Source organism: Saccostrea cucullata, unplaced genomic scaffold (assembly GCF_032062105.1).
Source record: "Saccostrea cucullata isolate Sc308-1 unplaced genomic scaffold, CSIRO_AGI_Scuc_v1 ctg71, whole genome shotgun sequence".
Classification (NCBI taxonomy): domain Eukaryota; kingdom Metazoa; phylum Mollusca; class Bivalvia; order Ostreida; family Ostreidae; genus Saccostrea; species Saccostrea cuccullata.
The window spans coordinates 179,846-207,534 of NW_026936410.1; the positions used below are offsets into that span (position 1 = coordinate 179,846).

Consider the following 27,689-nt stretch of genomic DNA (forward strand, 5'->3'; position numbering starts at 1 on the left):
TTCTATGTATAAACAATTTCGAGAACAAGGTAAGTTATTGATGAACAAGTTGATGAAGCAAGAATATCAGCGGTCTCGTTTTACGAAATCTTTGACCAATACCCAGCCCTAGTTATTTCCCAATCGTGACAAGGAGCACACAGTGGGTGTGATCAGTCGGCAGGGATGCTCACTCCTCCATGGTGCCTGATCCCGCCTCTGATGATTACCCCGCTCCTGTTTTGTAATGTTTACTGGACTTTTGAGCTGGAATACTGTTCATTATCTCCACACATTTCATACTCTTTTCATTGTCTGCAATTCAAATCATGACCATTTTCTTGGTTTATAACAACAACCAAATAACTATTTAAAATATCACGATTTAATCAACAAAATATAAAGATAGATTAGAAACATTTCTTATGTAAACAACAGAAACTGCAATTTCTGACATTAACTAAAATCCAGAATGTTGTTTTGCAAAGCTGTGGCTTAAAACAAAACTCAGTGTAATTCAAAATCTTCCAAAAAATTGGGATACTTAATAAAATCATTTCTACTAAAAATTTAATCAGAAACTATGGAAAATTTTAGTTCTTTTGAAAAAAAAAAGATGTTGATAAGCAAGTAAAATGAAAATGAAAATTAAAAAAAAAACATGAATTAGGCCAAAATAAAATTATAGTTTGTTTGGAATTGCCTCCCGCCTCATTGAAATGCCCCCCTCCTGAAAAAATTTTATTGACCAAAAGTAGGAAGATTTTTTTTCATTTAATCAATTTTTTTTTTTTATCCATTACATGTATCACATGCACCATACAAAACACTGAAATATAGTGTCAGATCTATGTAAAATTAGGTTTTTTGTTGATGGTAGATACTTTTTTAAAGTCAGAAAATGTATTTACTGTTTGCTGAGATTTTTATCAAAAATTTAAGATTCATCTTCAATTAAAAAAAAATAATTTCCCTCCCTCCCTCCTGTGTCTGAAACCCTTCAGGCGGCAATTCCAAACAAACAATATTTTAAGGATGGCCTTATGGTAATTTCTTGGAATACATGCATTTCTAAAAATAATTATTTCAAGAATTTTCAATTTATTAAGAGAAAAAATTGTTTAACCTTTTCACAACAGCTTATAAACTTTAAATTTCTGCAGTCAAAAAAAAAATAGATTTGCAATTTCTGTATAAGATGGCATATTGAACTGTACAAAGTGACATCCATACACAGGCACTCATACAGGTCTCTTTTATAACACCAGTCACTACAACTCATTTAGAATGATTCACATTTAACAATCATAATCACACATTTAAATAATTAAGAGAAATACCTTCAGAAAAATCAAAGCAATATATAAATTTATCCTATATGAGATGTAATATGATCTTTGTATGATAGTCTGCCAAAAATTACGCCATATACAGCTAGGATTTCTTATGAATGTTTCTGATGATTCTACCAAAATGATAAATATCTTTTAAAACTGATTAATTACATCTATTATTTTGCTTCGTCTCTATTTGGGTTACATTATCGTAAAACTCTACATATTTCAAGTACAGTTTTCTTTGTAGACTTCCAGGCTAGTATAATTATACGTGAATAATTTTAAAAAACTTTGTTACAAGCTAGTAAATACTTTCAACTCCCCCCATTTTTTTTTTCAGAAGACCAATTACTGTGTACATACTATAGATACTAGGGTTGATCCAAATGTAATGTCACAGTGTACATATCTTTTGTGTTTGGTGTCATTTTATCAAATACAATATACCAAAATATGCACATATATAAATGTAATAAACATAGAAACTTTTTTTTCTAATAATGTTAAATTAAATTAATTTTATACATGTTTAAAAAATCAAACAATGGGGGTGTCGCCGCGACACATCTAAACGTCACATTTTAAAGAATTTTTTAGGATGTGAAAGACAAACACATTAAAAAACATTTCAAACGTGTCTTATCGCCTAAAAATTTTAAAAGACAAAATTAACTTAGTATAAACATGTTTGTCTAATGATTAGTTAAAATTAAACGACGCCATTGTAATTTTTGATTGAAAAAATAGTATTTGACTCATACTCATTCTGATGCATTGAACAAAGGAAGTGTCAAAAAGGGGGGGGGGGGGGTAACGAGCTGTTATGCATTTTTACTTCAAAATGGGGAAATTACCAGTTTAGACAGTTACACTGATTGATAAGACTTACAATGATAAAAAAGTAAAGAACAGTCATGTTTATAGATTTTAGGAAGTGTGATAGATTATTGAATCATTATCAGAAGACAGGAAGGCTGAAAGTAGAATGGTCGGAAGGAAATGTTTAACACTCACGGTATCTGATGTTGTCAAAAGACATCGTGTATCTGTTATGTAAATGTATTTAAACACTGCCTTACTTCATTGTTCTAGGAATTTTGACAAAGGACTTTGTTATGAAAAGAGTGAATGCACAATGGCTACCAAGAATTCATTAAAGAACAGAAATTTGTGAACATATTCCGAGAATCTCAAATAATTATATTGGGAAACGTTTTTAAGTATGACGGCGAGTATCCATAACATGGCGTTATTTAGATGCAGCTACTACCAAATTCGCATAGTGTATATAACTCTATATTTTTAAAAGTATTATTTACCTTGAATTAAAATTTTCAGGTCTGATTTGAAATAAATATAGCTTCCATTGTTCATAATTATGTTGTTGTACATCGACCAGTAGCAGTTTTATTGAAGTTGTGACATTACTTTTGGATCAACCCTCGTATGTTCCAATTCAACAGGTTACATGTTTAAAATTTTTGAATGGTGGCATCGAGATAACGAGATAGTGTAGGTAAAGTTGAAATAATGGTGATATTTTTATTTAAAGTATCTTTCCCCTTTTCCCCCAGTATGTAGATGAAGACAACCTTCAGTTAGAATGGAATTATCTTTTAATTGCTGCTACTTACTGTAAATCACTTTTTCTTCGCGAGAACTTTATTTTCGTGTAATTACGCGAGACGTTATGCTCGCGAAAATTTGATTCTCGCGTATAATAGAATTTCTTAAGATCATATAGAGTACTGACCACAATTCGTTAAAATTTTGTTTTGCTAATAAAGAGTAAATGACTATATCGTGAAAATAAGGTGTCGTGAAAATTAAGTGATCTACAGTTTATATAATACATAACCTACAACAGGAAAAGTCATTTGTGGAGGGAAGAGGTATATTGTTAAGTACAAAAGAAAATCAACATCTCTATAATAAATCAAATGTGTGAAATAGTAAACTAGTGCGTCTTCCACATGGGGTACTGTCAAAAATTATATAGAAATCACAGATAGATAATGAATAAAAGACAAATGATTCATGTACACACTTAAATATTCTGCTTATTAATTTACTCTTTCTACAAAGACAAGGAAATCAAGACGTGTGGACTTTGAGTCCATCAAACACAAAATAATATACAATACGTAAAATTTTATACATCACGAATCTGATTCATTCATATTACATACATGTATGTACATATCATTAACACAATGTTGTACATTATATAACATCACAATTAAACAAAAATACACAACATAAATTGTAATACTTTAATTGTCTTGAGAGTTAATGATGCCCCCCCCCCTTCCATTAAAAAAGATACTCAGTGTTACTTTAAATTTTGAACTCTTTCAATCTGTTCAGATAATCTTTTTATTTTCATTTTTAAGTGGCTATATATACATAAAAAATAAAATTAAAAATAAACGTACAATTTAAACTTGGTTTCATCTCAGAATTCAATAAACAATAAACATTTTGACTGTTATAGTGATTATAGAATATCAGATATTTCATTGTTAAATGTCTGTAGAAATAAACAATCAACTTGCTAAAAAAGTGTCTTTAAATTATGCATAAAAAGTTCTCAGAACATGAACAGAAAATATAATAAATGAAACATGTATCATATACAAAAATGAAAATGTAAGATTGCACATCATGCCATAACCTTGACCAAACACCTCTAACAATTCCCTCCCGATTCTGCACCATTCTAAAGCAGGACCACCTATCTCAATCACTGACATTATTCCATGAATTCACATCCTTAGAATCTTCATGCAAGCCTTCTTTTACATAATGTGAATGAAAATGAGACAACATGCAGCACTTTTTTTGACATTTTAAAGCCTTTCACTCATAACAGCAATGAGAATGATAAAAACAATTATACTGGATTTGAAGTTCTCCAGATACACATTACAGTAAGATTGTTTGCTAAATACCTTGATTTTTAACAACAAAAAATGGCTCTCTTTGGAACAATGAAAACAACTAATTCTTCACTATACATTCCTGTACTTGGAACCTTCAGATGTTTTTCAGGTTTCCTGGAAGAATGGCCAGCCAATTTTGGATTTTTTCTTCATATATCAATGTAACAAAAATTTAACACATCAAAGGCACTACATGTATCATAACACCGTTAATGTCAAAATCACCATTAATACTGTTGCTATGGAAACAGTCAAACATGAACTTCCTCCTGCAGGATTTGGTTTTTTAGGAGGCAGTTTTGTGGTAAATCCTGGAATTAAAGTAACAAATTTCTGTTAGATGTAGGCCTATTCTCAAAGTGTCAAAAATTGTCATAATACCAAATATACTCAATGAAAAACCATTGTCAACCTAAGTCTAGTGACATTGGTTTTCCTTGTGGTGTAAATTTTAACTAAAAACATGTACTCTTTGTATAAAAGCACACTTTTTTAAAAAAAGAAATTTCACAGGGCAAACTAATATAAAAATTGGAATCTTTTTCCATTATGATTTTACAGTTAAATTATATAGCCACCACTTACTGGTATCCTCTACCGTGACATCAAATATGGCGGGCGTGCTACCACTACCACTACCACTGTACATATCACCGGAGCTACCATAGAGGTCCTCGTCGTCTGTCAGTAGATGATCGTGATGTACGCTGTAGTCCCCGCTCCCGTACTTAAAGGAGTCCGACTGCATGTGTTGTCTCCGGTCCGTGGCATAGTCAAAGTCAGAATAACGTGTCATCAGGTTCTACAATTAATTAGGATTTCCAATTTAATTATCAATCTTTGCTAACATTTTCAAGCATTAAAATTTCAAATACCAAAATGTTTTCAATCCAAGACCTATGTTCAATAAAAGACCTTGCAGTAAGCCTTACCACTCTCATCGAAGCTAGTTTATCTTTCAGGCTAACAAGCTTGGGGTCTATAACCATAGCTGTTCTCCTTAGTAGGGTTGGAATATCTTCAACTACCTCAGTGTATCTGGAAAATAAAAATATATATTTAAAGTGTACCAAGAAAGACAAATCTTGTCAAACAGAAATCTCCATTGAGTTATTTCTCTTTGACTGTTTCAGGCATAGGAATTAAGTGGCATAACTATTAACATAATAATATGGTAAATAAATATTTTGTGAATTTGCTAGGTCTGTGAATCTGTTAACTATCTCCCTCCTATTTATTAACTATCATTCTAACATATTTCATCAATTTTTTTGAAATAAAATGAAATTTATTGAAAAAGTGAGTTACCTTCAAATTGAAACATTTCAGGAGAAAAAACACAGTCAGTATGTATACCTTGACTTAATCAAGGGATATGCTAATTCCTTAATTGTTTTAGGTGCAGGTATTATATTGCTCAGATTTTTAATTATAATTCAAATATTTTTTTTTATAATAAACCAGAAACCTCCAATTGATTACAGTTAGCATTATATTTGTGCAAAATTTTGACAATTTCAGGTCCTATGCACTTTGTGCATGACTTGTTAAGTTTTGGAGTGGCCAAGTAGACAAAAAAAAAAATACTAAAGTATGTTTGGGAAAAATATCTAGTAATTTTTTTTAGGTAACAGCTTAATTTTATGGAGAAATATAAACCAAGAAATAGTAAAAATGCAATATACTTTTTTTCAATGGGTGGCCTTGAAGGTACCTCAGTCCATCCCAGTTCTTTTTTTTTCAGACCAGTGAGCCACAGATCAGTAGTTATCATATTTTTTGTAGAATACATTTACAAAAGGGTAGTAGTGGTTTGGTTAAGAAAATGACCCTAGATTTGTCTATACATAGACGGTATGTAAATTTTGAACATCTGACCTTAGATGGCGGATTTGTAGAAAGGCCTCCTTTAACTTACCTGGAATGCTACTTGTATAGACGACATGAGATGATAAAAGGCCTCTAAATCAACGACAGTTTATAAATATTGTCATATTCGGTCATTGATATTAATAATAATTTCTTAGGCATTGCTCAAATACCAAAAAACCCACACCTGTTCTCAATGATTTATGCCATATTAATAAGTCTTATCAGTTCTTAGAACTGATGCAAAGTGACAATGTAGTAACAATTTCTAAGCAGTAAGCAGTATCCTTTCAGGGAATATTAATTGTTATAAATTTATGTTTCAAAGTGCTCTGATATATATCTAAAAATCAATTTAATTGTCTAATACTCTATCAGCCAAGGAATTTGTGATCAGTTACTTATAATGGAGAAGTTATGACACATTACATCTGTAAAATAAATCTTAATAACCTAACAACCTGATAATGATCACTTAAACTTTTCAAATATTACATACAGTGTTGCCAACTTGTCAAGTATAAAACAAATGAACATTTTTATGAAGTCACTAATCAGTGCACAAAAAATAGGAAGAATACAGGTATCTCTTCTATCTACCAAGTCATCAAGTTTAAATTGTGGTGTATATATATATAATAAAAGGAATGTTATCTTGTATCTGGGACTTTTCACGACAATTTGCATTCCTTTGTCCCGTCCTTAGTCACAATGAAACAAACTTTCTATCACCTTAAGCTCACGGAGCATAATTGGCCAATGTGCGTTTACCTACCCCTCAATTTGGGAAAGTCTTTATGAAAGATTTAGATAGGACCACAGCAATTTTAAAATACACCATATATCATGGTGTAGCTGACAAAAAAATAGAGGGACACCTCGCAACAAACTTCCAAATGCCTGTACTTAATTAAATACCTTACATCTAATTGTATGTATCAGAGTGGAGAGTTCAAAGGCAATTTAATTGATTCAAAAAAGGTTGTGATTCTTACAGCCTGTTATTATAATCATTTCACACAGTTGGGGTTATGGCAGAAATTACTAGGCCTCAAAACAGACACATGCGTCTCGTTTTTTAAATGACCCTTCTACAGCTTAATATTAGTTTGATAATGAATGCTTTAAATACTTGGGTGACAGATTTACATCAAAATTGCAACATTGTCAAAAATAGCCTGGTTTTCCTCTCAAAACCACAAAACTCTGGACATAGTCCCTTTCTTTATTGCAACATTGTCAAAAATAGTCTGGTTTTCCTCTCAAAACCACAAAACTCTGGACATAGTCCCTTTCTTTCTTAAGCTTTTAACATACACGAAATCAAACAGTCCCCCTAAGAAGTCGCAACAAGGAAAAAATTTGTTTTTCAGATGCCTTCTGAACAGGTGAAAGGATTTAAACGACAGTCAGACATTTATACATATATATATATATATAAACATTCAATCTGAATCTATTATCTTGCAACACCCCTTCCTGCATTAAATTACAGCTTTAAAGTCTTAATTTTTATCCAATGACCCACATTTAAACTGTCTAGCTTTTTTGATGGCTACAATGTGCAGCAACAATGAATTATATACTTTCAGTTTATTGTTTTGAACATTTTCTACCATCTGCGGAGTAAGATGGCTACCCAGTAAGTGAACACCTGTGAGGGATGGCCCTGATCTTCAACACACATTCTATTTCTCTGCCATTTCCTCTGTCTTAATTCATTAAATTTGATATCTCTTTCCATTCACTAAAGTACATCCTCTTCTTGAAGCGATTAAATGGAGATGATTCCATTGACATTCATTTAATGAGAAAAGTGATCCACTGAGAACAAGAGAGAAAATACGCAGAACGTGAAAAAACTTACAGGAACCATGAAAATCTGACACATTACGTGCAGAATTGTAAAAATTTGTGTAATTCATGAGGTAAAAAATGATGTAAAATTGGATCAAAAGGAGATTCCCATGGACATATTGAGTTATTCTGTAAAACATCTTTTTGTGGTGTGACTTAGGTTTCCATATTCTTTCATTCATATTATCAAACAATATTAATTTGAATCTTTTTATGTTGAAATTATTTTCATAATCACTCAATTCTGGTTCTTTTGGTGTTATTCAAAAAGGTGTAAATATGTGTAGATGATCAAGTGGTTTGATGTATACAAATTAATCAAAAATCTCTGATGAAACTGTAGCTCAAGGGGTTTGCAATATAGTAAAGTCTTAAAGCACCTGGAATTATGTATCCTGATGATTCCTAAAATTGTGTTATTTGAGTTTGAAGTTGCAAATCAAACTGTGGGAGGAAGAGCATTTTTAGTAGTTATATAACTCAGACCAGTCATTACAGGAGTAGTAGCATTTTGAAAATGTCTGCAGACAAATGGATGACAGGCAAACAGACAATTACCTGGGATAGCTTACCAGAAGAGCTAAAAACAACTGAAGAAAAAATAAATAATCCAATACACACTGAACGTAGAGTGAAAGTAAAATGCTTTCTAAATTCCTGAGGATATTAACTCAGGAAACAAAATAGACCTAGGGTGTGAGGCCATAAAACAGAAGTGCAGAACAAGGGTGTGAAACAAGATCCTGCATTGTCTAATGAAGCAGAAGATCTGTTAATGAACCATTGATGTAATTCTGCTTAAAGACGTTGCAAAATAACAATAGGTTTTAGCTTCAGGCAAATTGCTTCTCTGTGGTTTTGGTATTCTATATATTTTTTTCCCGACATCAGATCTAAGCATCTTAACTTGGAACATGCAACTGTTCGAGTTCTTACAAAAAAACAATTGATACTTTTTCTTGCCCCCTGACCACACCCATTGTTTGTTCTGGCTCGTACAGGTAAGTGTCCGATTCCAATGTTTTATGTCATATCTGGTGAGAAATACTCATATTTAGCCCTCTTGTAATGAGAAAACCTGCCCTTTGTGAAACTTCATACACACATTAAAAATATTGGGGTGTATTCTACCCCATTCTCTCCTTTGAAATTATGATAATCACAAAAAATAGTTCATCCCATTTTATTATGAAGTTGTATCACGTACAAATCGGGACAAGGCCTTCTTTATCTGATAATATCAGGTCTGAACTTCTTTTGTTGCATTTATAAGACTGTACATATAAAAACTTCCATACTTCTCTAGTTTCATATCATATAACCTGCTGAATGCCTCAAAGATTATATGAAGTACAAACATGTCACTGATACAATTGATGCACATTTTGAGAAAAGTCTTAAAAATTTAAATCAACCAAATTCTGAGATCTCTTTTTGCAGCTAACTTATTCGTTAATTTACACATGTATCATAAATAGGTGTTTGGCTTTTATACACCAAAAATGCTCCAAGAACTTTTAATATATAAAATTTGATTGTTTTTAGATATATTTTGAAGATTAGTAATGTGATACAATTTTTCAGTGACCAAATCAGCTGTATTGGAATCACACAAAAATATAGTTTGACGACCTATTGTAATTTTAAATGTGAATATATTATTTATGTATATGTCTGGGTCACACACTAAGTGACCACCCATTCACGGGGAATCTCCTTATAAATACGCAAAAGATTTATGGTAATTAGCCATATCTAGCTAGGAGGCACCAGACCATCATCCTGTCCTGTGACCTTTCATGCTTGACTGCCTCTTGTATCGGAGGACGCGTTTGGTCAAAAGTAGTGATGTTTGTCGCACCGTTCAGGGAGAAAAAGGCCCTGGTATTTTGTGATGTTTTAAATGTGGTGATGATGATTCAGACTACGACAATTAGGGTTTCTCGGGGCATGCTCGGTCAAGTTTTTTAGCAAAGCATGAACATTCTTCCAACTTGTGCAAGGACTAGATGTCAAATAAAAAATTTGCTATATTAAAACCAGCACCCACATACGTAAAGATGTCCAATTTACTCTTTAATATTTACATTTGCAAATGTTTTCCTTTATATAACACTACTGAAAGCAAGCGTATTTATAACTGTATAAATACAGGTGCGGGGTCAAGAGGTCATAGATTTGCGTATGGATAAACGTTCGACGTAATTTCTCAGTGACGTCATAAAGGGTCAATGCGCGTTCAGTGGATTACTAGTATATACATGCAGTTGGGTTTGAAAAATAATGCATTTCACATGTTAAAAGTCACAATCAGGCAAATTTAAAGTATGAATAAGTCACAAATGTAAATATAAGAAATAAGGTATCATTTTTTGAGTTTTATTGGGATGTAAAATGGGTTGGCACATGATAAAAGGGCTTTATGGGATTTGATCACGTGACCAACCCGTTTCACATCCCAATAAAACTCAAAAAATGATACCTTATTTCTTAAATAAGCAGTAAGGATAAGGCAATGTACTAGTATATCATAACAAAATTTAAAAAAATCATGGTTCATAAAAAAAAATTGGTAAAAAGATCAGGATACTAGGAATATACATATATAGGCATTTCTGGAAATGAGGTGCAATAAATCTGTAACATTGAGCAATAATCCGGGCAGTGTCTAGACTGCAAAGTCCGGGCGCAATGTATCACAATCAGCGTACTCTCTGCACAGTGTAGTGTAGGAAGCCTAGCACTAGGATACTTGCTTAATCGTTACCAAGCTTGCAAGATCATCAAAGAGATACATTTCTGATTACTTTTAATATCATTTAGAAATATGATGGAACTAATGGATTAAACTGTTTATCTGCAACCAAAATGTCAGCAAATACCAAGCAATTTAATGTCATTATGATTTAATTTTATCAAATGATCCATGTCCCTTTCAAGTTTAAAAGCTTTAATACATGGTAAGATTGCTAAATATGTTCCTTTTCACCCAAGAAACATTTTTATGCTTCTTTGCATCTGTTTATTTGGGAGGTGGGGGTAGGGGGAGGGGAGTGGGGAGGATGAGTCTGAAAAAATGAGAATTGGTTAAAAAAAATTTCAATAGCATCCAAGCTATAAAGGGGTATTTTCCACTGGTTAAGAGGAAGTCTTTCCTATTCCATCTGTTGTTGCATCACACTAATTGTACACATATTTTCTCTCTTCTGAAAATATCAGAGTGAATTCAATAATTCCAGTTACAGTGAGTTTTCCCATAAATTCATTACAAGAACACTTTGCAGGAGATTCTTAGCATTTCTTCATTCTGTATGAGTGCAATTTCCTAGTTGGCAAGAAGCACACTGCCAGGAGCCACTTTCCCTATGTGTGAATACCAACTGCTCAACAATTTTTCTTAACAATACTCCCCTACCCATCCCCCCAAAAGTATATTGCAGGTTTTTTAAACTTAATACCGTGGACTGTACAAAAAGGGAGATTACTCTAGGTGCACTTTTCAGACTTGTTTCAATAAAACAGAAAGAAAACGCCACTCCTTGTGACAAATTTACCTGTCAGGTGCAAATGAATGTTTAAAGATGTAAAACCTGAATGAAAAAAATTTGAGCAATTTTTGTTATCATTGGTACGTAATCTTTGTACTTTAATTCATCGTCCCAGCAGATTTGAGAAGCATTCAATGAATGTCATCTCACAGCTACACGATTAAAGTTTTATTTATGATCAATCCTTGTCCCCCTTTCTATATAATGTGGACGATTTTTTCCTCAGCTCATGATTAGATTTGCTTTTCTCACCTAAGATAAGAGCAGATATACCTGGTAAATAAAAAATGTGTGCATTTTCTTTCCACTAATCACTACAAATACATTGTATATATCAATATCCTTCTTTACTCCGAATACATCTGATTTTGTTAATTTGAACTTTTTTAGGGGAGGGGGGGTTATTATAGAATTCAGTTCAGTATCAATGACCTTTAACAGTCTGACATTGACAAAAAAATCATATACTAGTTATGTTATGATTTTATGTTATACTATTCTCAAGTAGCCTTATATGATTGCACAATGCTTATTTATAAATGGTAGATTGTGAGGTTGAGCCAGGTGTTACAAAAATGAAAGTCATTAATTGTAATCAAACAAATATTGCACACCTTTTATGAAACACCTAAAGAAACAAGAAAAATGATGACCTCATCCCCTTAAAATAAACTCTGATCCATTGATCAGACCTTTCAACATACTTCAAATATTTCTTGCGAGTCCTGAATGAGAAGTAAATTGAATTTAAATCCCCTGGTTTCTGTTTGGAAGCTGTTTGCTTACACACCAATATCAGTCCCTGTCTGGCTGGCTGGCCTGAAGGAGGTCAGCCAAGGTTAGACGCGGCCTACACAGGTAGTTCACTGGGGTACAGGGCCTGTGTGTGAAACAGGAGCTGACATCTCTTTTTTGACACTTTATCTATATATCTATGTTTGTGGTGTGAGCAGTGATGGCCTGATGACAGTCTGATATCTTTACAACAGCCTGGCTTGCTCCTCTATTCTCCCACCTTGTTACGTCTAGCTTTAATGTCCCTTCTCACCTCAGCATTTATTACATTCTCCATTATCATAAACTCATTTTAAGTTATTCAGGTCATTTTTATATTGTGCCACAAATTCATATAGCAGATTTTAAAGGGAGATAACACTATAAAGTTTTTGCATTCTTACCTCCCCTTTGTAAGGCCATTCCAGCACTGAGTACTGTTAATATCCTGGTCATAAAAAATCTGTTGATCGCAGATATCATCAGCGATGGTGTCAAACATCTTCAGGGAGGTCAGCAGCTCCTTCATGACCTCCAGAATTTTCTCGTACATTTCCCCGCCAATTTCTCGTTTTGTTTTCAAGGGGCCAGAGCTGGAAGATCCCGGTAAATCCTTGGGGACTACCTGCATTGAACTTGGAGGAGTTCTAAAACCACAGATTTGTTGAGTCTGGAAAAAAAATAGGAAACATTAAAGAACATTTCTAATAATTCACACAGGAAACTGCCTTAAAAAATGAAAAGTGGTTAGTTATATTTGATACATCATAAATAAAATTGTTTAATAAAAAAATCTCTGGAATGTAATATATGCAACCTCTTTATTTGGCCCATAATTTTGATTCACTCTTTATCATTAATTACTGTGACAGTCTTTTTGTCACAGGGAACTTTGCTCTCATTTTAAAGATAAATTGCCCACAATTGCTCAAGATTTTTGCCTGTATTCACAGTGGGCTGTAAAAGGGAATAGTCGCTGATCACTACGAATAGGAGATAAAGTTCATTGACTGAAGGAAAGGGGGAGTAATACCTGATCACTTTAAATGGGAGATAAATCTTCCTCAAAGAGAAGGGAGGTAATCCCATATAAGCAGTAAAGGGAAGCTAAATCATTGGGAGTTTTCATTCTATTTCATGTATAAACAATTAAAAGTGTAATAAATCTAAACCAACCAAACACAGGATTCTCTGCCATATGCCAAAGCAAGCATCCCATACCAATAATATTTGCAATCCAGCTGATAAGAAAGAGAAACAATGAAATCTGTATGGAGTTTCTATTACAAAAGTAAGCAGTATGGGCTGTAATGAGTTAAAAGTTCTCCCATTCTTAAGATTTGTGGCCCTATCTACTGCCTTACAGCTAGCAAATAAAAATGCAACAAACACCAAATCTTTTAAATCCACGGGACAAGTAAAGAAATATATTGAAATGTAGTAAGCATATGGAGTTTGTGCAGACCAAGGCTTCCAGTATATTTTAGCTCTTAATTTTGTATCATTTATGTCACTGCAGCCACCATTCAGTTGAAGACTAGCTGTGACATGGTATTTTATGTTCCATATGATACCGAAACTTTTAGATACCTTAAAATGAAAAACAATTGAGATAATTTGTATATTTTGAGTTGTTTGAGACAGTGAATGCCGTAAAGCTTATACAAACAATCAATAAAAAGAACACATGAATATTTAAAGATTGCACATAATGCAGGGGGCTGTTTACACTGTAGAGATGAGAAAAGGTAAATTCAATACACTTTAATGTAAAGGTGTGTTTAAACACTGAAAAAAGCTACATATTTTCTCCTCCCTGATAGGCAAAAAAACTTTGTTTGATTGCAAGTGTACCACAAAATGGGCAATGTCAATATAAAAGAAAATTGTCTAGACATCCAATGCACAGCTTTTTCATGATGTGCTGTAACTCTTTCTTTTGAGCACTTAAGCCCTGATGCCTCTAATTTTGAGTTGCCATGGAATATCTATAAAAGCCCAGGATAAAACAACCATTTTTAAACATTATAAAGCAAAAAAATTCTATCATATCCTTCCAAAAACTAAATAAGAAAAGATATATATTTTAATCTGTGGGATCTTACACAATATAATAAAGGAAATTTAAGATAATAACAAGCAGTAGTTTATAAGGCTCAAGAGGCTTATTTGAAACAATATGTTTTGGGAGCAGAGCAAACATGGACCTCTAAAAACACTAGACATGGGATCAAGTGCCATGAAAGAGTAAGCATTCCCTATCAAACAGTCACCACTGCTGTGCACTCCCTTGTCATAAATATTATACAGTCAAATGGGAAAATCACAAACAGTAATAGATAGAAAATAATAATGTAACATAACCTAGAGTATGAAAAACCTCAGTCAAGATTTGACTGAATGGTAAATTGTACTGTAACTATATGCCCATATGAATGAAATCATAAGATTAAGTTTCACTCTTTAAATCACTGAAATTTAGGAAATATGGGGACAATTGCCCATGACTTACTTAAGGCTTTAAGGGCAGCCCTCCAGACCTCCAATCTTAAATTGAAAAAAAATTCAACTGTACCGACCCCCTACCCAAACAAAATTTCCAGATTTTCAGAATCCACCTGAACCCTTTATGAGACAAAAATAATGATATTTCATTAATAATTCACTCCCAGAAGCACAGTTTAAAGTTACAATTGAACTGTGCAGCTTGGAAATTGGCCAATAAAACCACAAAAAATTAATCCAATAAATCTGTTATAGCAAGAAGTCAATGAAGTTTCAAAACATAGGAATTTCCAAACAAAAAAATTTATTGATGACTTCTTTTGTCTAGCACATTATTATAAGGTCTTGATATTCTGGGGTCATACTGAATCTGCATAACTTCAAATTGCAGAGCAGGGAATAAGCTGTTTTTTGGACAAGGAATAAAGTTGTTAATTGTCTGAGAAGATGGCAGGCCTGGGACGTCTACACCAGCTTCCGCTACTGAAATCTGACATTGATTTGCCTATTAGCTTCCTCTGTCGTCTGCGTAACAGAATTATAGAAAGATCTTTTTTCTGCTTAGGCAATGAGAGTCACAACTGTCTCGTCAGGTCCTACAAAATACGTGTTGATCTAGCTCCGCGCAAAATTCCAATTTCTGATATGACTTGAATCACTACGCAACTTATCTCTCCCTTTTTTATTCTGATGCTTGAAAATTAGGGTAAATAATGAATTGGTCTTTTGTTTCAAAGCAAGATCATAAAAATTGCTCTCGTAATTGGAAAAATTCTTAAGTCAATGTTTATAGAACACTTCAATCCAAATCTGGTGCTAGACAATAAACTCAGTAAAATAGAGTCAGAGGAATTCAGTTACAAATAAAACATAAAGCTGCCCTCACTGAAGAAAAACATCAATCTAAGTTTTCCTTTATTAATTTCAACCTTTCAAAAATTTTAATTAGGTAAAAGTTTGTGACTTTTCATTCAGAAATCAAAAAAATTCAAATCTGACCCAAAAAAATGCCTAAAAATTAACCCAAATTTCAACAGCAAAATGAATTTTTGGTTCTCAAATTTTAAAGTCAAGATCTCCTTGTAAAAATGACCTGATTTTTATTTTCAGGTGTCATCTACAACTGATACATACTTTTTTCAATTATTAAAATATTCAATTCACCATTAATTAAAAATAATATGTTTTGGTTTTTGTGTATCTAATAATAGCTACTCCGAATAGCTACTCCAACTAATTCAAAAGTTATGAAGACCTAAATAAAAATAGCTGCCAAACCACCACAGCTCACATAATTAGCTAGCATTATTCCTTAAACAAATTGCAGAAGGAAAATTTGTTCCTGTTATATTATGTTCCTTGTTAATCTTTTTTTATTTTCACAAGTTTCAACACTATTAAATACCAAGTAAATATTTTCCTCAATTTAATCTATCTCCTGACAAATATGGGATTTTTTTCTGGTCAAGTAAAATTGTTCTTAAAATGCATTGGTAACCCCCCCCCTTTTCACCAGTTATTGGATTCATTCATTTTCATCCCCAGACAGTGAAAGTTAATTAACTACCCATCACTAGGACTAGAATAAGTGTAGCAATATTTTTGTGATCTTTTTCACCATAAAAGAATTAAAAGGATGTGCCACGAAGGACACATAATGAGTGGCCAATTATCTCGACTGCCAGAAGTTGCTGAAAACGATCACGATCTCGCATGCTAAGAACACTTTAAACACTAAATGTATGAACAGGCTTCATACTTTCTGTTCTCTATGATGAATTGAAAATGCTACATCAATTTCATGAAGGACCAAATACAGCATATAATTAAATCCCCTAGTTGTTGGAATAAGTGGCGATTGCAGAGAAAAAGATAGTGCTCTTTTTTTTCTCGTATGTGTTGGGGATGTGGATGACTTTGGATCCTATCCAGACCAATTAGGGCAGCTGTTACTTCGCTGTTGAAGGAAATATATCATAAGCCCACATAGGCCCCAAAATAAACGATCATTCAATATAGTCTGAAGTTGCTGTTCCGTTGACATAATTCAATCACACTTTTTATTGCATAAAAATAATTATTAAATCAAATCAAGACATTTCGATAACATTAATTTTCCCTACTCACATGACTTTTCTCAAAGAGTGAAAACTCAATAATTGCAAAACACTAGGGATGAATTTAGGTAACAGAATGTTAACTCGTGCAGTTTGAAAAATTCAATTTTTCTGCCTCGGAGCCACAGGTGGCTAATCAAAAGATATCCTGGACTTTCCCAATCAAATTACGAAGAATCTGATACAGGGGTAAATCTGCTAGTAGAAACAGTAGTGAACAGGTATCTGTTTTCCCTGCATCTGTAACATCATGGCTGGTCGCCAAGCGCCACGTCCCAAAATAAACATTATTTGTTTACTCATCAGAGGAGAGGATAAACAATCGAAACCATATCTTGATCAAATTTATAACATACATTCTACCATGATATCAGAAGTCTGTCATTATTTTACTATGAGATATTACGATTGCTGCCAATTCATTGCACTTTCCTTGTTATATAATTTCTACACACCAGATCAAACAAATAAATGAGGATAAAAGGTTCCACAGTTCTTGCTTTAAATTTGCAATTTCATAAAAACAACTCCGAAACTCTACATCCCCCACTCCTCTATATCTTTCAGCTTAGCCTGACTAAGAAACAACTCTGTGGTTCCAACACATTTCTTTTCCTTTCTGTCTTTTATCAGAGAGAGCACTGCACTCTGTTCCTCACTAAGACCTATCTGATATATTGACCTTCTGCTACAGAAAATTAGCAGTTTACAAATTGGTTTTTATATCGCTAAGCCAAAGAGGTGTTCCCTACATCTGAAAGATGTCTTCAACACCAGGAAGGTAGGAAAAAGTTCCAACATTTGGCAACAATATAGTGTTTTACCATTTTCTTAGACCAAAATAGCTCTAAAGCATGGGGAAACAGCAGTATCCTCTTTTTAATTGTTTTCATTTTTTAACCCAATTCAATCTATTATTCTTACTTAACTATTTTTTTCTTCTAAAGTAATTAAGTTTATTTGTGTCCTTGAGAGTAATCAAAATGCTGTTTACTGTTGCATACTATTGCCTTGTTTGCAGACTTGGTTGTGAGACATCTCTAGTGGATTCTAAACTGAGGCACTATGAGCATTGAGCTCACAAAATGATATCCCCTGCTCCCATATGAGTTTATGGCAAAGTCCATGTGAGAAACCTCAAATAATGTACTAACAATAGGAGACGCAGAATACCACTATCTAATAAATATTCAGCTAATTGTACAGTGATAATAGGAGTACTAAATGAGGATTGCAGAAATAAGTACCCCCAACATTACAGAAAAAAATTGCCAGTGCCCATATTTTGCTATGGGAAAATTTGGTTAATTCATTTCTAATTTACATGTAGCTAGATGTCAAATGCTAGTCTCACTTTCTCTCTGTCTCTCTCTCTCTCATTGCAAAAACAAAAGGGTCTGCTTTGGTAATCTGCCAGTTTAAACATATCCCAGTAACCTGGAATGCATAATACCTGCATATAACCACATGCATACACCTCTGGCAAACTTATAAAACTAACAAGGTAAACTGTAAAACATGAATCTCAACAGGTATTATACAAATACACACCACAGGCAAAAAAATTGTTAAACCTTGATACTGCACCTGGGTCAAAGTTTAACCTTAGATCGTGTGTTAAAAGGGCAGTTTAATTCCATGCAGGCATAAAACTAGCAATGCTAGGTAAATCTTACATTGTAGACTTAGATTTTACATCTGATATAGGATGTAGACAGACTATATAAAGTAATGACTTTTAGCTGATTCTTTCTTTCAATGAATACTCATAGTCTTTATTCAAATACAGTCAAACCTCATTATTTGGACTGAGAAAAAGTCGGAGATATCCAAAAGATTCAAGATATTAAGGGTAATAAAATACAAATTAATGTACTCAAAGAACATTTAATGCTGGGGACTAAAGAATTACATATCCATGCTGCGGCACTGCGGTGTTCTTGACTTTGTCCTCCTTTTAGTATGTTTTTTTTGTGTATAAGGTGTATATATAAATTTATATATATTTATATATAGAAATTTTAATGAAGACCTCAAGCAGACAAAAACATATTACATCCTCTTGTACTGAAGGGCCTTCCAGCTAATATCCCAAATGACACAAATTCAAAGAGAGTTTCGGTCATAAACCGAAATAACTTCAACCACCTCAGGTGATCAATATTGAAATATTTCATAGCAAAAACATCAATAAGAGTTTTGCACATATTACTTGAAAAAGCAAATTTGTCTTCGTTTTGAGTGTATTTTAACTATGGTATAAATCTTCATACAGTGATCCAAATTGATAGCTAACAATAGCGACTGGATAGCTCTAATAAATCATGATAACCCCAGGAGTAGTGTCATAAGAGATAATCTAAATTTGTTACCTACACACAATTAAACTTGCCATTTAACTTCTCATCAAGAGGTAGGAATGGAGATAACGGTTAAGGTCAACGGCACGCAAATCTGTCCTCACAAAACACTTAACGTATCATCAGTCATCTTCTGTGAAATGGATAGACGCAGTTTTTCTCAAGAAAGATTAATCAAGAATTTTAAAAAAAACAAAAAAAAAAATCTTGTATCATTTTTTTTTTCAAATTGCAGACTACATATATTGCATTGGGGCATCTTAGGTGGCTGTGATTAATAATCAGGCTACCTGTATTGTAAATTGGGTGTATCATCTTCGGTAGCAACTTAATCAAGGACCGTTAATGTTTAACTTTGTCTGAGGTGAGGGGTACGTGTGCCTTACACCTGTCCCTCAAATTCCGTGGGGGGACACCATGAGGCCCCGCATCTGTCCACAACATTCCTTCCCGACAGGTGAGCATCACCCCCACTCCACAATTACCTGAACCTGCGGTGAATATCATTCAGAAGTCAAGCAGCTCAGTTTCCATACCCTCTGTGCTGCCCTCGTCACATGTCTTTTGCCAGTAATTACCCCCATTGAGGAATTTATCAGCAGGATTGGCTGTTTAACCTGCCACGAGCCAGCGGTATCAAATTCCGATTTAATTTCTTTAATTTAAGAACTATTAATATTTTGATAAAGATCCATTAAAAATTTTTATTCCTTCATCTAAGTTACAGAACATCATGACAGACACTTAATGGCATTGTGGATTCATTTTTATATTAAATTTATGCACAACTGGTTTGAAAAGAATGGGTACTCGATTTCAACATTAAACTTCTTAATGATTGAAAAACTTGCAAGTTTCCCTTTGTGATGTCTTTTAACAAAGAAATATTAGAATTTCAAAAGGGTAGTAATATTTTTTTTAGCATTTTTTAACAATAAAACATCAGTATATTGAATTTCTGCCTTTTTGGCATGTATAGATAATATTTTCCCTGAGTCATTTCTCTAATACAAGGAAACAAAAGTGCAATATATCTAATGCTGTCTGGCACTCAGACACAAATACCTGCAATTGAAATAGAGAATCACATAGACATTGAAATACAGCTATCTCCATCTTTCCTCTGGCATTCCATTAAAATCTAAATGAGAAATGTGCATGCAAAATCAATTGCATGAATTTATTGAAAAGAAATTTTTTTTGTTCTGCTAGTTTGTTTTGTTAACTTTGTTTTTTTTTGTTTTTTTGTTTTTTGGTCGATTTTTGTGTTTTTATTAATTGGTTGAACAAAAAAATTAGATATATATTATAGCATATAACCTTGAGCCGTAGCTGCATTAACATTTTACAACGGATCAGCCTGATTTACTTCATGACCAAACCATAAAAGGACAGCTAAATCCTGCCTCCCCACTTGATCCCCTCCTGAACCTGAGGGGTGCAGCTGCAGACCGAGTGCAGCACATGTGTACAAGTGGACTTCAAAGTCTATCATAAAAACCCTGAAGCTGTTTGTTCTAATATTTCATGCATCTGTCCCATTAAAATGCCTCAACTTAAAACCTCAAAGATTTGACTATAAGATTTATAATTAAAATCAGTTCTTGTGGGCAGAACACAATTTTTCTAAAGAATTTCCTTATAGATCTAAGTATAATAAAATTTTTATTTTTTTTTAAAAATATATTATTACAGTAGTAAAACTGTGCAGGACCTGCTTTCTTTAGTTTTAGAGGCTTGTTTTCTTAAATGACAAATGTGATCTGTCAGCGCAGTGGATCATGCCTGGTTACATACTGATGGCTCTAATACAGCATGAAATTCACCACCACCGGGGCCAAATAGTTTGTCTTAACAAAAAAGGTGTAACTTGTGCCTTGTGAGAAATCTGCCGATAGAAACTACTGATAAGTTAGTTATACTTTTGGTATAGTGTTCATCTGGGTTCTTTCTTCAAACATTTCACCTGCTCTTATATAAATTATAGTGTTTTTATTATGATTAGTAATATATGATACCATATTCCATTTAAGTTAGTAAAAATGTCAATAAATAACATGCTCAAAACTTTTTGCTGAGAACCTATATATCTTTCAATGGTTGCTAGGTATCAAACAAACACATGATAGCCATACTAATTCTTCCCTAGGTTTTGTTTGGCATCTCGCTCCATGTCTTAAATGTTTTATGCATCACACAATATGCTCTTTAAGACTTTAATTCAACTTTACAAGTGTGTATTCACAAACAAACTGTTCTTTTTCTAGTAACAGAGAAATGTGAATGATGCTCTAAATTCTAAAAGGTCGCTGTCAACATAGTCAGGTCATGAGAAGATGACATAAGATCAGGTGCGTCATTTGACAGGTATTTCTTAACCCAAAAATAGAACTGATGTAACCTTGACTGCGTAATGATGTTTCCAAAAGTGTATTGACCCATTTCTGTGTAACACAAACCTTTAAACAACTATATAGATAGACCCATGGGCCACAATGCTCATCTGAGTTATTATGGCCCCTCTCTCTCTGTATCAATGAATTTCTTTTCAAATATATTCCTAAGTAAGACTTTGCACTTTGTGGCACAACCCCATCCCAGGGGTCATCATTTGAACACATTTTAATCTTATAAATACATGAGGATATTTTCATATAGATAAATATTACTTGGCCTCTGTTTACGAATTTTTTTGTTTAAAGATGTTCTTTGTATATATTATATACACTTTGATTGGCCAAAACAAATAACAAAAGAAACCGATATATTACCGAGAAATTATGATTTACGGGGTTTCTTTGATTGGATAGATAAAACAATGAAACAATGAAACCTTAATGAGTATAATTCATTCCGCTGCTATATTATTAATATGACTGTTTCCTATGTATGGTCTGTCTGTCTCTATAATCCTAACTGACAATAAAAGCTTTCACAAAGAATAGGAACTATTCAACAATGTTTTTAAAAGCTTGAATTCCAGCTTCAATTTACTTTTGCCAAAAAACCTACTCCCAAGATCAACAAATGACAGAAGAATAAAACACTTGTCTACAAAGAAAGAACTGATAGAAATTTTTAAAACATGATCGGAATTTGTGTGCAAACAGCGGGCCACTGAAGTGTTGAATTGTCGCAGTAGGATAAATAAACTGACCACAATGGAGTGTCCAAACATGGGCGTTTAAACTTAAATCAATTATCTGAAACATTTGAGAAGATGCAAAGTAAAATTGTATGACTGATATTTGATGAAATATTTCATATACGTCAATGAATAATTTTGCCTGACAAAGCACACGGTTGTCTTTTTTGGCTTTGAAGATATTCCAAGAACATATTCCGTTTCAATTAGACCTTGGTGTGATTTAGCAGGGCCTGTTATTTTGTATAAAAATGTCAATAATAGTTTGTTAATGCTCAATCTCATTATCTCCATAAAAGCTATTAGAAAGTGGGTGTTAAAATATTTCATTAAATTCCTATGAATAGATTTCAAATATAAACTAGGTGGCTGTACTTTTGCCTTCCACAAATTTCTCAATGTTCTTCATTGATATCTTATTAATGGGAACTCTAACATCAACAAAATCATCATCGTCATCATCATCATCCAGAACATTACTATCTGTTAGGCAATGTATAAACGATCAATGCACAAATATCAACAGAGGCCTACACAGGGACTCAGATCCAAGGGGACATTTCACATTTAAATCACCTTACATCTTGAAAGATAGCTTTCAATCAATAAATGAAGCAAACTGCTGATAATGAATTAAATATGTACTAGACTTCAAAGCAAGAATTAATCAATCATTTAGTATTTTAACCTCGGAGATGCCATTCATTATGTATTCAGATAAAATAACTGTGCTACTTTATTGTTGGGAATCTTCTTTTTTCCTCTTTTTAGCCTTTTATTTATTACAGTCTCCAGTAATAAAAACATATATTTTCAACAAATCAAAACTTCTGTAAAACAGAGAGCTGTCTGTGCACAATATACATAAACCCACGGACTCGTATTAGAAAAAGAGGCATTTTTGACCAGCCTACCACAATTCCTACAGACAGACAGATGGACAAATTATGATCTTTATGCTGTCTTTGTGATAAAAGCAAAGATTCAATACTTACACTATTGATGTACTTCTCGCTTGTGGTGAGGGCATGCATTATAGCCGTGTCCAGTTTCCCGTCCAGCTTATTCAGTGTGTGCTCGGCATCATACTTCTGGGCCATCCAGGCCTGAAGTCGACCGACTGACATAATTAATCCATTCCAATCATTACTTATAACAGAAAGCTGGGCCAAACACCTTCTCATTGAATTTAAGCAGAATCCCTTGCACGGTTTGATGTCAATTTCCTGTTGGCAATGTGAACAATACTGAAGACGGGTCACCGCATGTTGGCACTTTTCGGTCAAGGTCATCTGATCCGTTGTATTGATGGTCTCCACCAGCAAGGTCAACACATCCATGTATGATTTGGCTGTAGACAAAGCCTTATTGAGGATATGGGATATATTGTAAGGCAATGGTCCAAATGGATTGGGGACTATTTCTTGTCGTTTATTTTTTAAACACTCAGTGTTTTCTGGAGATAGGGTCATTGAAATATTTTTCCCTTTAATAATGTATTTATACAAATATGGAAATAAAGAATCAAATAAGGAATTCACAGAGCCGTACAGACTCACATGTTTCATTTTTAAGTAAGTCCTAATGTCTTGGTAGAAGTCATTTAGGGGTTGTTGATGGACACTTGGTGGAATATCATACAAGTCTATTAGCAGCTGGCTCGTTCTGTTGTACGAACTCTGGATTACGTTTTCCAATCGTTCTGAAAATAGAAGTAATAAAATATATAAAGACTATTTCATAAACTTGTGATTTGTTAATGTCTTTTAAGTTTGGCTAAAAGTATTTCCCTTATATGTGATGACTTAAATTTTTCTATGGTTAACTTCCCTTACTTGTGTACCCTTATTATGGTATTACCTGTACATCAAGTTTATGTCTCCCAGTTGCTTCCATACAAAAGAGCATGCTCTATGTATGAACAATTTCTAAAAGGAGGCAAGCTATTGACAAACAAGTTGATGAATCAAGGATATCAACAGTCTTGTTAAAAGTCAAGATTTTGCTGTGGCAAGTTCTGTGGTTGAGAAAAAGACCTTCTTAGCAAGGACTGCTATCTTTAAGTGGAATGGCTGATATTTTTCCTACCATTTGTTAGAACATTATTAACACACTGAACTGTCTATGGATTTTTCATCTGTCTGTTCATGACAAGGAGCACACAACGTGGAAGACCAGATGGCAGAGGATGTTTACTCCTCCATGGCACCTGATCCCATCTCTGATGTTTTGGAGGTCCATGTTTACTCTGCTCCCAATTTGTACATTGTACAGTATTGTTTTAATAGATCTTTGAACTTGAATATCTTTATATTTTATTGAAATGTTACTAGTGTTTACAATTTCATTATTTGCAAGGTTGAATTATGAAACTCTTCTCTTTTATGGAAGGGAATTACCGCCAAAAGTCTATGTATCTTACTTTTATTCTTATTCTGCCTACTTCTTTATGCTTTGTTGTTATTGTAATTATATGTCACTTTATTGTTTTCATATTCGTCTTAATTACATTTCACTTTGACTTTTATCCTTCTTCATTTTGTCTTTACTTCTATGTTGCTTTATTCTTGTAAATTCATTCTACTTTCTTTTAAATTTAAACAGTTTCTTTCATAAATTATTAGCATTATCTCTACTACGAATGTTAATTCAATCACGCTAACAATGAAGCATATTCAATGAAGACGAATGGAAGTTGTCAAACCGTCAAAATTTAGTGCGGCATTATAACGCTAGGTGGCGTGGTGTTCGCTACGAGTGTTGGTAAAACTAGGTAAGCAAACCCGGGTCGGGTTATTTGAGATTCTTCAATACGACTATATCAATCGAACTTCTGAAGGCTGGATCCGATCTCCCGATCCAATGATGGAAACTCCATATTTATTTTCTCTGGGCACACAGGAAAAGCGGCTTCTTTTTTTCAGACATATTTTTATACTATACTGAATATGTTCATTTATAGGCCGACCCACTTTTTGTAAGAGTAAGGGTCAAATAAGTAAATGTAGTATATACGTATAGTAGGAAGAAAATTTAAATTTGATTCTATAGAAGAATTTGAATCTAACTCAAAACCCACCCCGCCCCCAAAATAGGATTTCATCAATTTGGCGTCGGAAAAGCTAATTGAATGTTGGGGGGGGGGGGGGGGGGTAAGTGTAAGAATTTTTTTAGACCTTCAAAAAAAAACTGACAAGCAAAAAAAAAAATGTCCATTTTCCAAACACAAAAATCCTATTTCGTGAGAAGGGGTGGGCTGGGTATAAGGTTCGAACTCCAGTGCCAAAGTTTTTTTTTTTCATACACCACCACTTTCCCCATTTTAAACCTTTACTGCATCGTGTCCATGGAAAGTGGGGAGGGGGGGCTAAACCTACGCAGGAATGTTCAATGTCTATACTAAGTCTATCTTTGGAAAGAAGTGGGGGCTAAGCTTCACACCCCTCCCCGGTTCCGACGCCTATGTATTTTCAAGTTTTGACAATTTCCTGGGGTTTATTTTGCGCTTGTCAAGTTGTTTTCAGCCGGGTAGCTTGAATATTTATTCTCTTATTGCCCCCCTCCCCACTTTCAAAAACGATGCTACGTCACTGTTCTCTCGCCTGAAAAATATAACTCTACTAAAGTTATTTGTTGGATATTTGAATTACAGTTTCATTGTTATAAAAATGTTAAATATTTTGATACTAGTTAACCCTTATAAATTGGGTTGTTTTTCAGAACCTTCCACTGAACTGAACTTTATTTCATGACAGATAGTAACTGTTGATGCGCGTGATTCTAGGGACAGGGCTTTGCAAAGGAGTGAGGAGCGTTATGGGTAGGCAGGCGCGGATCCAGAATTTTTTTTCGGGGGGGGGGGGGGGGGGGGGGCAACCAAGTAAAAAAAATCCAATCCCAGAAATTTCTTGACAAGCATAAAAAGAAGAAAAAACTTAAACTCACTCAAACGTCAAAAATTCTATTTCGTGTGTGTGTGGGGGGGGGGGGGGTCCTTGTTTTAGTAACCTTGTTAATTCCAGGGGTCCCCCCCCCCCTCTAGATCCGCGCATGGAAGGCGAAGTCTGAACCAGACTACATGCACCCAGGCATACTAGAAACACCCCGGTCTTTTTTTCTGCGTTAATATTTTATATTAAAATAGCACTTTTCAATAAAGAAAGAAATATCTTTAGTACGCACCGTGTTTGTCATCAACCAGGAGAGCAAAAAAAAAAAAATCCTAAAACTCGAAAATTCTATTTGGTGGTGGTGAAGGGGGGGGGGGGGGGTCGTCAACTTTTTTCAGTATAAAATTTAACTCATATGCCACTAAGTACATGACTTTTAATATATAAATTGACTATTAGTACTGCAACAAAAAGTGTAAGGGATTAGGGATGGGGGGCAACAAGCCTTTCGCTGAACTTTTCCAGTAGTAAAAAGTTACGTTTAGGAAAATGTTTCGTGGGCACCCTCCCCTCTACCGATGAAACTTACCCCATAGGAGGTCGTCCACCCGGAAGTCGGTATATATATATATATATATTGAGACTTTGGTGGTGTGATTGTACATTGTATAATTTCATTTTCGAGAATTTTTCACTCAAATGGAGAAGCCACCTCTTGCCGGTGGAGAGCTGCAAATGTGTCCTATATATTCGGCACTTATAGCCATTGAGCAGTGAGGGATCTTTTTTCGTGCCAGCACCTACAGCGACACGGGACCTCGGATAATACATTCTAGATCTCATCCGAAGGACCGAACTCCACATCCTAAAGTGGGATTGGAACCCACGACGTATTGGTCGACTCCTTACTACTGTACTTCGTGACTCTATACAGAGCAGACGCCGTAACCACAGTGCCACGCGGGCAACTGCATCCAAGGGGGGGGGGGGGGGGAGAGAGAGAGAGAGAGAGAGAGAGAGAGAAAGAGTCATTATCCATATGCACTCGTGAAGATTATCTATGTTTAAATAAATTGTTAAAATGATTTAATTATAAAAAACTATCAAAATGATATTATTTAAATAATTATTCATATAGAACCAGGGACCTATATACTACAGTATATACTAGTATATAGATCCCTGATAAAACGGATAAATTTTCTTCAAAAACTGAAAACGTTAGTATATATAAACATTGTTTTACGATTTGTTTTACGATTTAGAAAAAACTAATCGGGGAGGGGTTGCTAGGAATGGGGGCGAATTGCTATATATAGCGAGATTTCCCACGGAAGACTAGCTATATATTGAAACTTCCCCGGGG

General features: G+C 34.0%; 1 protein-coding gene across 1 annotated transcript in view; it reads right to left on the reverse strand.

Annotated features, from left to right (window-relative positions):
- Positions 1-348: 348 nt before the first annotated feature.
- LOC134245531 (glypican-5-like) overlaps positions 349-27,689 on the reverse strand; it is a 43,401-nt gene continuing 16,060 nt past the window's right edge. The window contains exons 3-7 of the mRNA XM_062727811.1: positions 23,429-24,135; positions 12,711-12,976; positions 5,191-5,296; positions 4,844-5,060; positions 349-4,569 (exon numbers count right to left, since the gene is read on the reverse strand). Of these exons, the coding sequence (XP_062583795.1) occupies positions 4,457-4,569; positions 4,844-5,060; positions 5,191-5,296; positions 12,711-12,976; positions 23,429-24,135 (1,409 nt within the window). The 3' untranslated portion in view covers positions 349-4,456. The remainder of the gene's footprint in view (positions 4,570-4,843; positions 5,061-5,190; positions 5,297-12,710; positions 12,977-23,428; positions 24,136-27,689) is intronic.